Source organism: Aspergillus foveolatus (genome assembly GCF_047715535.1).
Source record: "Aspergillus foveolatus strain CBS 279.81 unplaced genomic scaffold BDW70scaffold_55, whole genome shotgun sequence".
Taxonomy (NCBI): domain Eukaryota; kingdom Fungi; phylum Ascomycota; class Eurotiomycetes; order Eurotiales; family Aspergillaceae; genus Aspergillus; species Aspergillus foveolatus.
The window spans coordinates 71,497-85,725 of NW_027396119.1; the positions used below are offsets into that span (position 1 = coordinate 71,497).

The 14,229-nt window shown below is 50.4% G+C and overlaps 6 protein-coding genes across 6 annotated transcripts; 3 read left to right on the plus strand and 3 right to left on the minus strand.

Moving 5' to 3' along the window:
• Positions 1-81: 81 nt before the first annotated feature.
• BDW70DRAFT_142060 (Zn(II)2Cys6 transcription factor domain-containing protein) lies at positions 82-2,353 on the minus strand. Its single transcript, XM_073737869.1, has 2 exons — positions 1,516-2,353; positions 82-1,464 (listed from the first exon to the last, which is right to left on the minus strand). The coding sequence occupies exons 1-2, from the start codon at positions 2,095-2,097 to the stop codon at positions 244-246; spliced, it is 1,803 nt and encodes a 600-aa protein (XP_073593084.1). The 5' UTR covers positions 2,098-2,353; the 3' UTR covers positions 82-243.
• A 506-nt stretch (positions 2,354-2,859) lies between these two features.
• BDW70DRAFT_152626 (putative MFS multidrug transporter) lies at positions 2,860-4,684 on the plus strand (the record flags this gene model as incomplete). The annotated part of the gene is made up of 2 exons (XM_073739471.1): positions 2,860-4,594; positions 4,659-4,684. The coding sequence occupies 2 exons, from the start codon at positions 2,860-2,862 to the stop codon at positions 4,682-4,684; spliced, it is 1,761 nt and encodes a 586-aa protein (XP_073593085.1).
• A 791-nt stretch (positions 4,685-5,475) lies between these two features.
• BDW70DRAFT_142065 (type 1 glutamine amidotransferase) lies at positions 5,476-6,494 on the plus strand. The gene is made up of 3 exons (XM_073737870.1): positions 5,476-5,800; positions 5,894-6,120; positions 6,183-6,494. The coding sequence occupies exons 1-3, from the start codon at positions 5,557-5,559 to the stop codon at positions 6,468-6,470; spliced, it is 759 nt and encodes a 252-aa protein (XP_073593086.1). The 5' UTR covers positions 5,476-5,556; the 3' UTR covers positions 6,471-6,494.
• A 39-nt stretch (positions 6,495-6,533) lies between these two features.
• BDW70DRAFT_142066 (OPI10 family protein) lies at positions 6,534-7,513 on the minus strand. The gene has a single exon (XM_073737871.1). The coding sequence runs from the start codon at positions 7,337-7,339 to the stop codon at positions 6,686-6,688; it is 654 nt and encodes a 217-aa protein (XP_073593087.1). The 5' UTR covers positions 7,340-7,513; the 3' UTR covers positions 6,534-6,685.
• A 2,285-nt stretch (positions 7,514-9,798) lies between these two features.
• On the plus strand, positions 9,799-10,689 carry BDW70DRAFT_162748 (DUF1115 domain protein; the record flags this gene model as incomplete). The annotated part of the gene is made up of 1 exon (XM_073741180.1): positions 9,799-10,689. One exon carries the CDS (start codon positions 9,799-9,801, stop codon positions 10,687-10,689), a length of 891 nt encoding a protein of 296 aa, XP_073593088.1.
• A 146-nt stretch (positions 10,690-10,835) lies between these two features.
• BDW70DRAFT_152630 (Zn(II)2Cys6 transcription factor) lies at positions 10,836-13,439 on the minus strand (the record flags this gene model as incomplete). The annotated part of the gene is made up of 8 exons (XM_073739472.1): positions 10,836-11,313; positions 11,366-11,613; positions 11,715-11,909; positions 12,172-12,338; positions 12,398-12,544; positions 12,606-13,111; positions 13,163-13,278; positions 13,404-13,439. 8 exons carry the CDS (start codon positions 13,437-13,439, stop codon positions 10,836-10,838), a joined length of 1,893 nt encoding a protein of 630 aa, XP_073593089.1.
• Positions 13,440-14,229: the final 790 nt, after the last annotated feature.

Genomic DNA, 14,229 nt, shown 5'->3' on the forward strand with positions numbered 1-14,229 from the left:
CGTACCAGATACCGTCAATACATATACGAGTACACCACCAATGCGCCTACTGAGTACTAATACGATCCGAGCCCATTCAGATCATGTATTCCAAATGTACCAAAGATTGGATTCTAATTTTGTAACATCTATCGATAATACAGATTATAAGACGCACCGTAATATAACATAAAGCCCCATTATCTGGCACAGCCTATTCTCTTGCTAGGCCTTGAATCACATGATCCAGCAGTGGACGGGCTACTACAGGCTTTGGTGGGACTGGTCGTAAAGTAGATGGTGATCTAGATACTGATGAGTTCCCACCAAGGAGTACGTAAAAGGGTCCGTGATGCCGACTTGCGAAAATTCATGGCCATGATCGGACGTGTGGATCTCGATAGACACAGTTGAGGTATCGACGGTGTCTGGAAATGACTGATGGGTGTGTGAGTGCCAGCCCCATGCTTCCCGGAGTTTGTCTCTGATGTGCTCAGTGCTCAACCCACTTGTGCGTCTCAGCTGATCTAGAATCGCGACGACTTCTTCCTGCGCTTTCCTGTCGACCAAATACCCCGCAGCAACAGCAAGAAGATGCGCAGAGAAAACCGGGATCCCATTGTTCTTGTCATTCGAAACGATACCGCAGACGCTGTACGCATGGCGCTGCTGCTCTTCCCGTAGTTCGGGAAGATGGTCCTGTTGGTGTGGATCGGTTTCGAGGAGCATGATTCGAGTGATATGGTAGAGCATTTGGGCTACTATAGCCAAACGTCCAAGCAGCCACACCTGGGGAAAGACTGACTGGGGGCTTCTCTGCCAAGGCTGGACATTTCCAAGGGGTAACATCGACCTTGGGATGGAATCAAACCACCTGGCACACCATTCATTGTAGAGACTCCATTGTTCGAGCCGCTGCGCCTCGGCGTAGCGGGTAGAGTTACCGATTCCTTTTAAGTTCGAAGAGCGGAAATCTGAGACCTTGGCACAAATGTAGATGATGCGCTGCATCCAAAACTCCTCATTTCCAGCAATGGATGGTTCGACAACAAAGCCCATGTCGATGCCCCAGGTGTCAGGGTCCCAGACTACTGTCTGCCGGAAGGCTATACAGTCGAACAACTCCATGAGAATGCTGAGCCAAGAACATGTTCCGCCAAGGCCCTGTGTACGGGTTGTCCACTGACATTCTCGAACCAAAGATCTGGCGGAGTTGCCGGCGCGGATGCGCATTCCGCTCTCGATCGGGCCGAGAATCAGCATTTCAGCAATTTCAATGATGAGCGCGGCGGTTGCACACAGGGACGGGTCACGATGCGGGCTTGCTATGCAATCAGAGAGCATCAGAGCTGCGGCATCGTAGTAGCGCACTCGCTCACTTGCCTCTTTAAACAGATGTATAGAGACATACAACTCAACACAAGCTGCCATGGCAGCACGCAGAAGCGGCTGTTCGACAGCATACAATGGCAGAATCCGCGTGAACTTGGCATGTCAATTTAACGGCTGCACATTTCTCGGATGCTAATCACTTACATGCTTCGCTTCATCCACAATATCCATCCAGGGACCGATCTGATTCACGAATACCTGCAAAAGAGACAATTCCGTGGGGTCCTCCAAGCAGCCATGACGACTGATCTGGTATTGTGTATTGAGAAACGGATTGGGTCCAAATTGAACTGGAATCGAAGTCTGGCGGGTATCTTCCACTGAAGCATCCTGTTCAAGCGGAGGATACCTCTCGAACCCACCGACGTACTCGGAGGCTATGATTCTCGAGTCGTCACGAAAAGTTACACCAGTTCCCGCGGGCGGCGTGACGCAGGTTGGGGGCGCAACCACCTGCGTGTCCACGAAATTGAGACGAACGCCCCGTCGGCATAGCCGGCCCGATTTTCTGCAGTTCTGGCATTGACCCAGAGCTTCGTCGCATTTTAGATGACGATCCCGACACGTAAAGCACCCGGTGCGAACTCTTTTCCGTTTCTTGATTGAGACGTCGCTTTCGCGATCGGCATCGCTCGCGGACAACTGAGCCACAGCTAACGGAGTAATATTCAGGGCTGCACCATCCGCGTCGGACGCGAAAGCGTCGATGGTATCAGCAGGATCCATTCCGAACGACGCTTGATTTTTCTAGGCATAGGATAATCCGGTGAATCCTGCATAGTAGCAAGCGCAAATAGTGTTTATGCAATTGGTCATCGGACGCTCAAATCAAGCTGATAGGTATCTGGGCAGACGGCGCAGGTAAGCGGCATTGGGCCTGTTCTCTGTCTTGCGGCGATCCGGACGCTTTCCATCTCAAAGTTGCATAAATGCTGACCTCTAGTCGTCAGAGCAGACCGATCAAAGGCGCGGGGTCAGTCTTCATCTCAGAATCAAGGGTGAGACTGAAAAGTCGCAGAATTTCGGTCCAGGACCAAACACCACTGTAGCCAAGGAGGCTAAGCCCAAAATGGACAAGCTCGGGGAGCGCCCGCCCGCCCCGCCGAGACCGGACCGGCCAATACACAAATATGCACGGGGCAACCTCGTCATACATGTGTCTAGGGAGCTTTTATAGTATAGCAGGCACTAAGAGGACTTTTGCAAGACTGATTTCGATCTACCAACCATCATTGCAAAGAAATCAATTATAGACATTACCCAGGGATTTTTCAGTTGGAGTAAGTCATCTATCGCGTGCATTAGCGCTGTCTGCAGCATGTCGCCATTGAAAATTTTCTGTTGGCCACCGGTAACGCTCGAGCACCCCCGTAAGCTTCGTATAAGTTATCAGACAAGCTCCCCCCACTTCCTCCCATCTGTCATATCTCACAACGATATTCTGTCCAGCCAGTCTTGAGGCTCATCAACCACATTTCTTTCCCTAGTATGACCGTCACATCCTCTCCAGCTGGTCAGCCCGTCCACGGCAATGCTACCGAATCTACGCCCTTGCTGAGTGATAACGGCTCCCGCCTCCAATACTCCGGTAAGGCTAGCGATTACCCCACAGCCGAGGCTTCTTCCTCCTTGTCTACAGAGTACTTTGATGATGAGGATCCCGCGCTCGTTGGCCTGTCTAAAGTCAGCTCGATCCCTCAAGCGCCTGAGATAGACACCGGCCTTGAACAGGTTCTCTCCGCAACGGCCAGCAAGACCATACAAGATTCGGAAGCAGCAGGCGCGCAAAGCGAGGCTACTGGATATGCCTCCCGGTTCATCAACGTCTCTCCCACGCGGTTCTGGCTTATATTCAGTGGTGTACAACTGGGATATGTGATCGGTTTTTTCGATTCCACCTTGATGGCGTCCAGTCACCCTGTCATCACCTCACACTTCCATGCGTCGAACTCGGCATCCTGGCTCTCAACTGCATTCTTGTTGACATCGACGGCCTTTCTTCCACTTTTCGGGCGGGTCTCAGACACGTTCGGGCGAAAACCTGTGTATTTATTCGCCATTGCCGTCTTTTTCCTTACCACAGCGTGGTGTGCAATGGCGCAGAGCATAGGGAGTTTTATCGCAGCCCGTGCCTTTTGCGGACTTGGAGCCGGGGGTGTCTTTTCTATGGGTATGATTCTGTCCAGTGATCTAGTCCGCATCGAGTATCGTGGCATCTACCAATCTTATATCAATCTCTGCCTCGGATTGGGTGGCTGTCTTGGTCTTGCGTTTGGCGGATACCTGTGCGATCAAGTGGGCTGGAGAGGTGCGTTCTTCGTACAGCTGCCCTTCATCTTCGTTTATTTCCTTGCTGCCGCATGGACAACGCCTTCTGGTCTGGGATTAAAGAACCAGACAGAGGAAAGAATGACCTTCTTGCAGCTACTCAGGAACGTGGACCTTGTGGGCTCCGCGCTCTTGGTGCTTACCGTAACCGCATTGATCATGGGTCTCAATCTGGGTGGTAATGTCTATAGCTGGACTCATCCTCTCGTGATTTCATCCTTGGTTATCTCGGTCATCCTGGCAATAATTTTCGTTCCATATGAAAAACGCGTCGAGCGAGCAGTAATGCCTATTACTTTCTTAACCAAAAACCCTCGCGCCGTTATTATATTTGGAAACTTCTTTGGCTCTATCGCCGTTAACACCATGATTTTCAACGCCCCATTATACTTCCAAGCCGTCAAACTTGCAAGCCCAACCGACTCCGGTCTCAGACTAGTCGCGTCTACACTGGCCGTAACTTGTTCTAGCGTCGCTACAGGTTTCTTGATTACATGGTCCAAACGCCTGAAACCAACTATTATGATTGGTGACATGTTTCTGCTCCTAGGAGGCTTGGCCGCAGCGACGATGGGCGTCAACACCCCTGACATCGTGGCCATGATCTGTGTTTCTCTCGCAAGTCTCGGTCAAGGGTTTGCTTTCCCTACGTTGATGGTATCTATCCTCGCCACTAGTGAAACAGATGAGCAGGCCGTGGCTACCACAACATTAGGGCTCTTCCGGAATCTAGGATCTGTTATGGGAGTCGCGACGAGCAGCTGGGTTTTTCAGAATGCGCTGGTTTACCAGCTGGAAGAGAAGGTCACGCAGCCGGACAAGGACGCGGTCATTCAGCTTGTTCGAAAATCCGTCCACGCTATCGCTGACCTTGATCCACTTCACAAAAGCCAAGGTACGTACCATCTTATCGACCATCATGCTGGCGGAGGCTAATCCTAACTCTGCGCAGTGATCAGTTCTTATGCCGGAGCTCTCCGTCTGACCTTTGCCTCGGCGGCTGTATTCGCGGGACTTATGCTTGCACTGCACGTTCCAGTTCGACTTCCTCGCTTAGGGCGCAAGGCTTGAGAATCTGCGGACTTGTAAGTTCTCCATCTTTACGGTTCAACATTATGCCAGATTGCCAGGTTTTAGCGCAACGTCAGATAGTATATATAGTCTCAGTATTGCGACTGAGCGTTGGCATCTTTTATTTAGCCATAGAAAATGAACCACTACATTCAATGCCAATTTCAGGCTCTTGAATATGCTATAACTATTTGTGAGCTCTTAATATGAACACAAACCTTCATGAGTCCCGAGTCATATTCAGGTCAAGCTTTCCATATTTATGGACTATTCTGGCAGACCATTGAGCTTCCAACCAGAGAATCCGGCTCTACATTAATCATATAATGAATTGGATGCTTGCTGTGTTAGGACCTTAAAATTCCGATTATGGAATAGTTTACGCAAGGCTGCTATATATGACGTACAGTCTCTGCCCTGCATATACAAGCCATACCCACACAGTCCCTTTAGCCAATCTATACGTTCATAATGCCTAGGGCGGCTAAAAGAGCACAGTGGTAGAACTATATGCAGACCAGGGGGCGTAATGCCATTGTCCCCACACTAACCCAAGCCACGCGAGGCCGGACACTCTCCGAGCAGCCCGCACTGCAGACACGGGACCCACCTTACTTATCAAGTGATCGCCCCCTCAATCCATGACCACGATCGTCTTTTGTCACCGATATTGACACCCAATTGTTACTTCCGTTGAAACTATTAAGAGAATAGATCACCGCTAAACAACATCATACACCCCATATTCCACCTAGCCCACCCTACCAGCTCTCACTTGCCGCCACAATGCCCCGCACGGCCCTCCGCATCGCTGTCCTCGAATGTGACACCCCGCCCGAATCCAGCAACGCCAAATACGGCGGGTACGTCGGCGTTTTCAAGACCCTCCTACACAGCAGCGTTAGAGAACTTTACAAACCAGAGCAAGTCGACCCGTCTTCTATCCTCGAGATCTCGCGCTTTGATGTCGTCACGGCGCAGAACTATCCGGATTTGGAAAATGTCGATGCGGTTCTGTTGACGGGTTCGAGTATGCCTACCTCCTGCTACCTCTTGCACACGTGGTTTTGGTTCCATATTGTAAGCGCACAATGCTAACGTTGTTATGTTTGGGTCCAAACAGAACACAACTCCTTCGAAGACCACCCCTGGATTCTGAAACTTGTTGAGTTCACTAAAAAGGCGATCGAGCACCCACGTGTCAAGCTATTGGGTATATGTTTCGGACATCAGATTATCGGGAGAGCCCTCGGTGTCGAAGTTGGGAGAAATAGCGCGGGATGGGAGATTGCTGTTTGCGATGTTGAGTTGACGGAAAAGGGGAAAGAGTTGTTCGGTGTTGAGACACTGGTGGGTCTCCAACGCTGTATAACCATAGAGACGTTGAATAGGGACATGCTAACGGTATCCAGAAAATTCAACAAATGCACCGTGACATCGTCTTTGCGTACCCCGATGGTGTGACCCCGCTAGGGAGCTCGCCGAGGTGCGAAGTCCAGGGAATGTACAAGGCAGGGAAGTTTATTACAGTGCAGGGGCATCCGGAGTTCAAAGAGGATATTGTTTCCGAGGTGGTGAACTTGCGGGCTGCGGCGGGTGTTTTTGATAAGGAGCAGGCTGAGGATGCATTGGAGAGGGCCGGAAAGCCGCATGATGGAATTGCAATTGGGGTGGCATTTCTGAAGTTCTTATTAGAGTAGATGGTTGGGGGGCATAGATCATTTACCGTTATAAATAGACATAGATCATGACTCGGATTATATTCTGCACCGAGCTGTCGCTGATGTTTTTCACCTCGTAAAAATGTGGTATCTAGATACATAAGAAATGCGCATAAAACCAGCAAAGCTGGTATGTGAAAGTGACCTCCCCATTTTATCCAATTGATCCCATCGGCAAAGAGAGCGAGGTTAAATTAACCACTCGCGCTCGGGTCCTCCCTCTCCAAAAACGTCGGATCGACATTGATCCTCCTCTCAAATTTCGTCCACCAGTCATGAAAAGCCTTGAGCGGCACGACTTCCTGCCCCCGATTCGACGGATCACTCGACGCGAAGCTCGCCAGGAAATTGAACGCGTTCCCCACGATTCTCTGTGCCAGCACCTTCGTAGTAATCCCTTTCTGCTGCGGCGTCTGCTTGACCAGATCCGTCGATGACCCTCCATTGCCTCCATTCGCAGCCTCAAGCTGCGCAAGCTGCGGCGCAACAACCTGCACCGGCTCAATTGATATCCCTAGCGTCACCATGGCACCATTCCCGCCGTCTACCATCTGGTCTCCGCCCTGCGCACCTGTGCGTACCGGGGGGCTGACTTTAATAACGGACGACGGCTTCTCATTTGCAAGGGCGCCGATGAAACGGAATTCCGAGCCAGGGTATTGAATGTAAATAGCGGCGGCTGTGTCTTGCGGGAGGACGGTGCCCGGAAGAAAGAAGACGACTAATTCGGGAAAGGACGGTGATAGCGGGAAATTAAAAGCAAATTTTGTGGCTTGCCCATTTGGCTGAGCGTCGACGGCGACAATGTCTGTTAGGCAGGGCCGGCCGGGAATTATGACGGAGAACATGGTGACTGCGGATGATGGAGATATATGGTAGGTAGGTAGGAAGGTAGGAAGGTAAACGGCGTTCAGTGTAAGACGTCAACAGTCCAATTGTAAGCCAATGTCATGTATACGAGTTGCGCTTCAAGAGCATCGTGTTGCGCAGGGTTCGTGGAGATTCTAGGTGCTGGATGGAAGCTCGGAGAAGCAGCAAAGAAACTCGAAGCACCAGTGACGAAACCATGCATTGCCCTTATCGATAAGGGCTTGCGTCATGGCTCATTGATGTCACGTGTTAGGGAACCGCAAGATCACTGTGTTTATAGAACTTTTCTCAGTTCAGAGCTGGTTATTTGCAGGCTTCGTCAGCGATCAACTTACTAGAGTCAGGCCGTGGCTCTCAACATGATACAACCAGCGTTCTGCATTCAAGGCAGATGCTGACAGCTGCGATGCAGTTTTGTTCATCGGTCGAGCCGAAGACGTTGTAATCCTGAGCGCGACAAAATGGCGCGAGACGCCCTTATACAAGGGCGAAAGCTAGCTACTTGTACCATTACTGCACCGCTACGCTCGCGATCCAGGGCTATATGTTCTCGCACACTCAAAGTGCGGTTTGGACGTCAATCAGGACATTTATAGATGAACTTGGCCGAGGTTACCGATGACTTGGAATTGTTTGCATTTACGAAGGAAGCAATTAAAGCAGACCAGCTAGTAACCGACCTTGTGCCCAGAAGGCCAGGAGTTGTAGTTCGAAAAACCAAGCATGTAATTTCGCTTTTTGTGGGCGGGGAAGTTGATCAACAACACATCCTGTCTTGCTGCGGACTGGAGTACTGCAATCCCACCACCATCTGCCTCGCAACAACTGCATCTTCTTAGTTTATCTACGCAGACCACTTCTGTTCATTATGAATTTAATCAGACTCTCTTGGTCTCTGTTCAACTTTGTACACTGATTGACCAGACCTGGAAAGAAGTTATTGATCGGGTATGGCGAAACGGATCCTGGAGGACAACATTGTCCCCTGGCATTTCTCAGCAAATTTTTGCTTTCACGGCAAGCCGTCTAACTTTGAAAGAACTTACAATACAATTGCTAATCTGGGGTTTGTCTCTAGGCCGTCTTCCTGCTCCGAGCTCCGCACCCCTGCTGCGATGGGGTTGGGAAGTATCCGGTTGACCTGGCTGGCTTCAGGTGAGGCGACGTGTTCGAGAACTGAACCATCGATTGCTAGGAAACAACCCGCCCTGCGGCCGTTGAGAACATTAATCAGAGCCTTTGAAGGTCAGGGGACCGCAAGCTACCTCTTACCTCACTGTATAGGCTTATGGTGTATTTTCCGCAAAATTTGCCTGCTGGTGTTCCGATTCTCGGCGAGCTGTCAGAGAAATCTCTACATCAGATGGGTTTTCTGGGATGGCGGAGGTTGGGTACATCTCTGGTTTATGATCATCTCTATAATTAATTCTCTGGAGGTAGGCACCCTCGTCCCATTAATAGTGACTCAACTCCTCGACTATGACCGTTATTCGGGGTCAGCAGCTGCTGGCAGACTGTAATTTACGGACACGACATGAATACAAGAAAGGCAATCGATTAACTGCCTTTGCACTGTTCTGCTCGCGGAGCAGATTGTCTTTGGACGCGACGGGTCGATAGTCAAGAGTGTTCGGTAGGCTTACAGCTATGTTAACAACCATGAGAATCCTCGAACATGGACGGATATAGACGAGAAAGATGATAATGGCTCACGGATAACAACAACAGGAAGTGGTAGAGGCCACAGAAAGGTTTGTTATCTGAGAATGAGTGGAGGTTTTCGATAAGCCTTGAGTTCAGAATCTGTCCAGTGTCCGATGGCAAAGCTAACTTGTACAAAGTGTCTGGTCTTCTGTCGGGCCAGTCGATGCTGTACAACTTTAGCTAGCGTGATTACGCGCTGTTGGACTTTTTTCTCTGGGGCATCTCACTGCTGCTGGAGGTTTGAGGTTTCACATCTTTCATACTTGACGGCCTACCCTGCCGCAAGCTGAGTTAACAACGGTCTCATACCGATAACTGTGAAACATTCCCTGCAGCAGCCTATGGCCTTGATCAATCTTACAATAACAGTCGGACAAATAGCCCTAACAGCCTGGGATCATGACTAAAAAGACGTCGGATTTATTGGTCAACAAATGAGCCCCGAAATATCTCCGTTGCAGCTTGGCCCTGATGCATTTAGCTGGCTATCAAGTAAGTCTTTCGTCACCTCGTTTGTTCAAAACCTACTTTGGCCTCGCTCGACCAAGCAGTACTCTGTAGTCCGTAGAAACACGCACCCGCCCACTGACTCCACAGCGGCTCAAAAGCAGCACCGGGCTTGGCAAAGGGTCCTCGCCGGCTTAATTTCTTCACCCGCCAGCACTTTCTATACCCATCCTGATTATGCACCCATATCCATATTTCGTACACATTGGTTAACAAAAACAACAATATGGCTCCACTGCCACCAGACCTTATGGCTACGCAACTTTCAACAATAGATCTGCTAGCTGCCATGTTCCCCTCTCCGGGCGAACTCGAACTCGACGCCCCAACAAAGGAATGCATCGACAAAGTGCGCGAATGGTGCGAATGCGAAGATCCAACCGCAGCTGCAAGTCCATCCGCAATCCCATCAAGCATTCTTCTTGCAGTTCACGCCCCGCTCTCAAACGCAAATGGGAAGACTATTCAGGTTAACGTCTCCATCCCTCTGCATTCCCAGGACAGCCGGACGGCAGATGAAGCACCCACAATAACATATTCCCTCCGGCAACCAGACTGGATGTCTAAAGCAGAGGTGGCAAAACTGGCCTCTGGAATGCCCGCAGGTGACGTCTTTGCGGCGTTGGAGTTTATTCAAGAGGAAGCTACTGCGTTCTTGGGGGATCTGAACGTAACCTCAGCTTGTGAACAACCCTCAACCCCCGCTCAGAGTATCAATGAGCCACTCGTCCGCGTCTGGTTCTACTTCCCCTCTCTCTCAACGCGCACGAAACGCGCCGATATGGTCAATTATGCGCCGGATTACGGGCTAACGGGCTTCGTTCTCGCCGGGAAACCGGGCGTTTTATGTCTGGAGGGTACATCGAGGAATATTGACTCGTACATGAGCTTTATCAAGACGCACTCGTGGGGCGACATTCCTGCGCATCAGAAAAAGGTTAGCGAGCGGTTTCGAGAGACGGTGGGCGTTGAGAGAGTATTTGCGGGCATGGAGGAGATCACGGACAGTCTGGGGGAACGGGGTGGGCAGAGGGCGAACCGCGGGGATATGCAGGCATTGGAGGCTTGGCTTGGGAGGAGAGGGCTGGGAGAGGCGTTTGAAAAGGTAATTTTTTAGGCTGGAGCTCGTGGTTTATGCGGCACGGATGAGGCCTTGGGAGATCTTGGTAAAGAAGATATGAAGCGAGCCAAAGCTACGCGTATATAGAACAAAACCTGTCTTCTATAGTTACAACAGGTCCACCCATATTATCCACTTAGCAGTCACTGGAAAGACAGATCATCCCGGTCCAACAACCCCACGATATTCTGGCTGAAAGAGAACCAGTCTCCCAAATTGAACCCATCCGCCGCATAAATGGTTCCATCACCGAGATTGCCTCCAGGCCAGTTAGTATCAGCTTCTAATGATGATATGCGCTTGTCGGGTATGGGACCTGAGATTCCAGCCGGCAGCTGAGACTGTAGGCCGAAAGCGGAGAGCTGCGCATCCACCTCCATCCTGAGCCTCCGCTGCTCCTCACTCGAGCTTGCGGTTGACATGATATCACAATAGCGCTTAGCGACGGTACAAAACACATGGAACAAATGGTGGTGTTTGGCAATCGCGGGCGAATGCGGGCAGACAGACTCCATTGAGGTGACGAAAGCTTGCATCTGGCTCAGGTCTTGAAGGCTTCCTGTTTCAATCACATGACAGAATAAAACGATAAAAGGCACAAAGGGAACGAAGAGAATTGACCTAGACGAACAGTGAGTTGTAAGCTACCAAAAGAGTGGAGGCCCAGACGTACCACATTATATGCCCAGATAAGAGCTCGGTATCTGTCGTGCCAAACTCGCGAATAAAGGATTGGTGGCCTTCCAGTGCAGCCCGCGCTGTGTCAAGGCATTCTTCGTTGAATGTTGACGAAGACCCCGTTTGGGCCGGCATAGCGCGGTATATCAGGGTCAACATAGACTGACGGAGGACATCTTCGGATATGGTGCTGGATTTAATCCTCTGCGCCTGCTCCTGGGTTGCGGATCGAAGCCAGGATTCCTGTAGAAAGTTATTAGAGCCCGTGACTTACAAGGATAGGGAGGCTGTACAGTGGCCATCCTGCAATCCGTCGAGAGTCCCTGCAGCTGCTGCGCTAGAACTGTTGCACGATGTCTCCGCACGTCCACTGGCAGAGATAGAGAGCCAGCGCAATATAGTTCCTCGTAAATTCTCCCAGCCAAGCGAGCAAGTTCCACCAAGTACCCAAAATACTCCATAAGCTGAGAGCCCGGTGACGAGCCTGTTCGAGACGATGGCTTTGGGACTGTGATATCGCTGTCCAGGATGGTGGAAGACTGGCCGTTGCGTAGAGAGAGAGTCTTCTCAAGAAAGTACACCAACCAGAACAAGAGTCCCTTGCCGTTCGGCTGGTTCGTTGATGCATCTGTCCCGACGGACCGAGTATGGTATCCTAGAAGCCGCGCGCTTTGAGAAGCAGCATTCACTAGAATGGACGCCAGAGAGCCTTTTGCATTATCGATTGCATATATGGCCTTTGCGCGGTAGCTGTCAGCCGGCCATGATCTGTACGCAGAGACCTGAGAGGACAAGGCTTACCGCAAGAACTAGAGCGAATACCATCTCGTGGCTTGGCTGAATGTAAAGAGCCAGTCGGGACAGGGCGGTTTCTAGGTTGACACGGCAGGTGGACAGTAAGTTCTCGGGGACATCGTTTAGGGAGCTGTTCGCTTGTTGTTGGATTACACCAACCCAAGTTGCGAAAACTTGACGTGGTATCAGCCTTGTCGTTTGTCAGGCAGGGCGTGGTGATAGCGTCACTCACAGTATAAGGCTGCATTGACGATAATAAACTCTGCATCCGAGTACTCGGGCAAGAAATATACCTTCAGGCAGAGATCTGAGAGGCTTTGTGGGCTTAAAAACATCTTGAATGACTCGGCCAGCAGTTGGATATCCACGCAGTCTGTCTCTATACTGCGTGGTTAGCACCGATCTCCCAGTAAACGCCCTGGAAGCAATGAAGCAAGCACCTTGTGCTTCCCGTAGGATGCTCACAGTCACTTCGATTGGAGGCATATCGTACTTTGGCTGGCCTGCGGTTGGCTCTACCCGTGCGTGAGGGAACAAGGATGTCGCCGCAAGCGACTGGTGACTAAACGACTCTACCAACTGCGAGATCGTCTTCAGGAGGCATGTAACCTCTCCGGTGATGTCTCTTTCTTGCTTGGAATCGACAGCGTCGTGTAGGAAACGGACTGCAAATGACGACTGCGCGGACAAGGAAGACGAAGACTGTCCTTTCAACAACCGGCCCTTCTCTGCCGGGTCGTCTAGAGTGGGAAAGTCGTGTACCTGGCGCGAGCATACATCGGGAGTACTGTTATTACTCGAAGCATTGCCTGTAGCAAATCGTTGGGTGGAGGAATGCTGTATAGCGGATTGGCTCGGCGGAGCGCTGTGCAGCTGGAGGGCGAGAGATTCGACAAGATTACTTAACCGATCGAGCCGGCTTTCAATCGAGTCAATCTTGCGTTCGCTGTCCAGGACCATCAGTAAATATACTATTCTCGAGGAAGGAGACGTGTACTATTGCGAAGATATCAGAACACGGGCTTGCTTAGGCCGCGCGGCAGGCTTAAGGGTTATACAGCTAGCACCGGACAGGCGACAGTTTGAGCAAGGTGAGGTTTTATCACAGCGTATCTGCTTCATATCAGTCTATTTTCACCAAGACAAACAGTGCGCTTAGACTGACTTTGCGGTTGCGGCATGGCTCACACTATCGAGGCTGGTCAGCGGATGACTTTATAATCACAGCAAGTACTTACTGCGCGCTTCGAGATCAATGTGGCCATGTCTGCCATCTTGACGCTACTTCCTGCCAGATCACGGTATGGATTGGGGGACGAAGAGGAAGAAGACTATGTCATCACGGCATGACCATGACTCGGAGTCCGCGCATCCCGCAGCCCGCAGCTTCCGCAATCCGAGCCCTAGGTGTCAGGACACTGTCACCTTGGCGTCAGGCTGCCATGCTGATTGGAGATGGGCATTCACTGTAGAGTACACAGGCGTATGACGATAAAAGAAATACGAGCGGCTGTTATACTTGGGAGAACATTTCTTAACTAAGGTCAAGCTCTCGCCGTCCCCTTCTTGGACATATCTCTATATACGATAAAACAAGCACAGCAAGTATCCGCAGCGAGTCAGTAGTTGACTAAATAATAAAATAAAGTAAGAAAAATAACAAAAAATCTAGAGAATTATGAATTCGAATAGAAGAACGGTTTTTCTTGAGATCATATGCGAAATTTCCAAAATCAAAAATATAAAAATAGTCCAAACAATTTCGAGAGAAACTTAGTGTCCACCTTAATAACTAAGCTTTACAGGACTTAGATATTTTCGAGTAAATGGCATGAAATAACATGTTGTCTCTGGCGCAACGCTATACTGGGTGGTTTGGGACGAGAACTCTCCTGAGCTCAGAAAGCTCCATACAAGGTTTGTTCGTATGTGGCGGGCACTGCTTATATGTCTCATATACTGCGCTTAGAGAGTAGGCTGCCATCCACAATATAGGAGTACTTTATCAACGACGACCCGAATAGACGCGGTGAAAAGCCTTGTTGGATAGCGGTGCCGTATTCC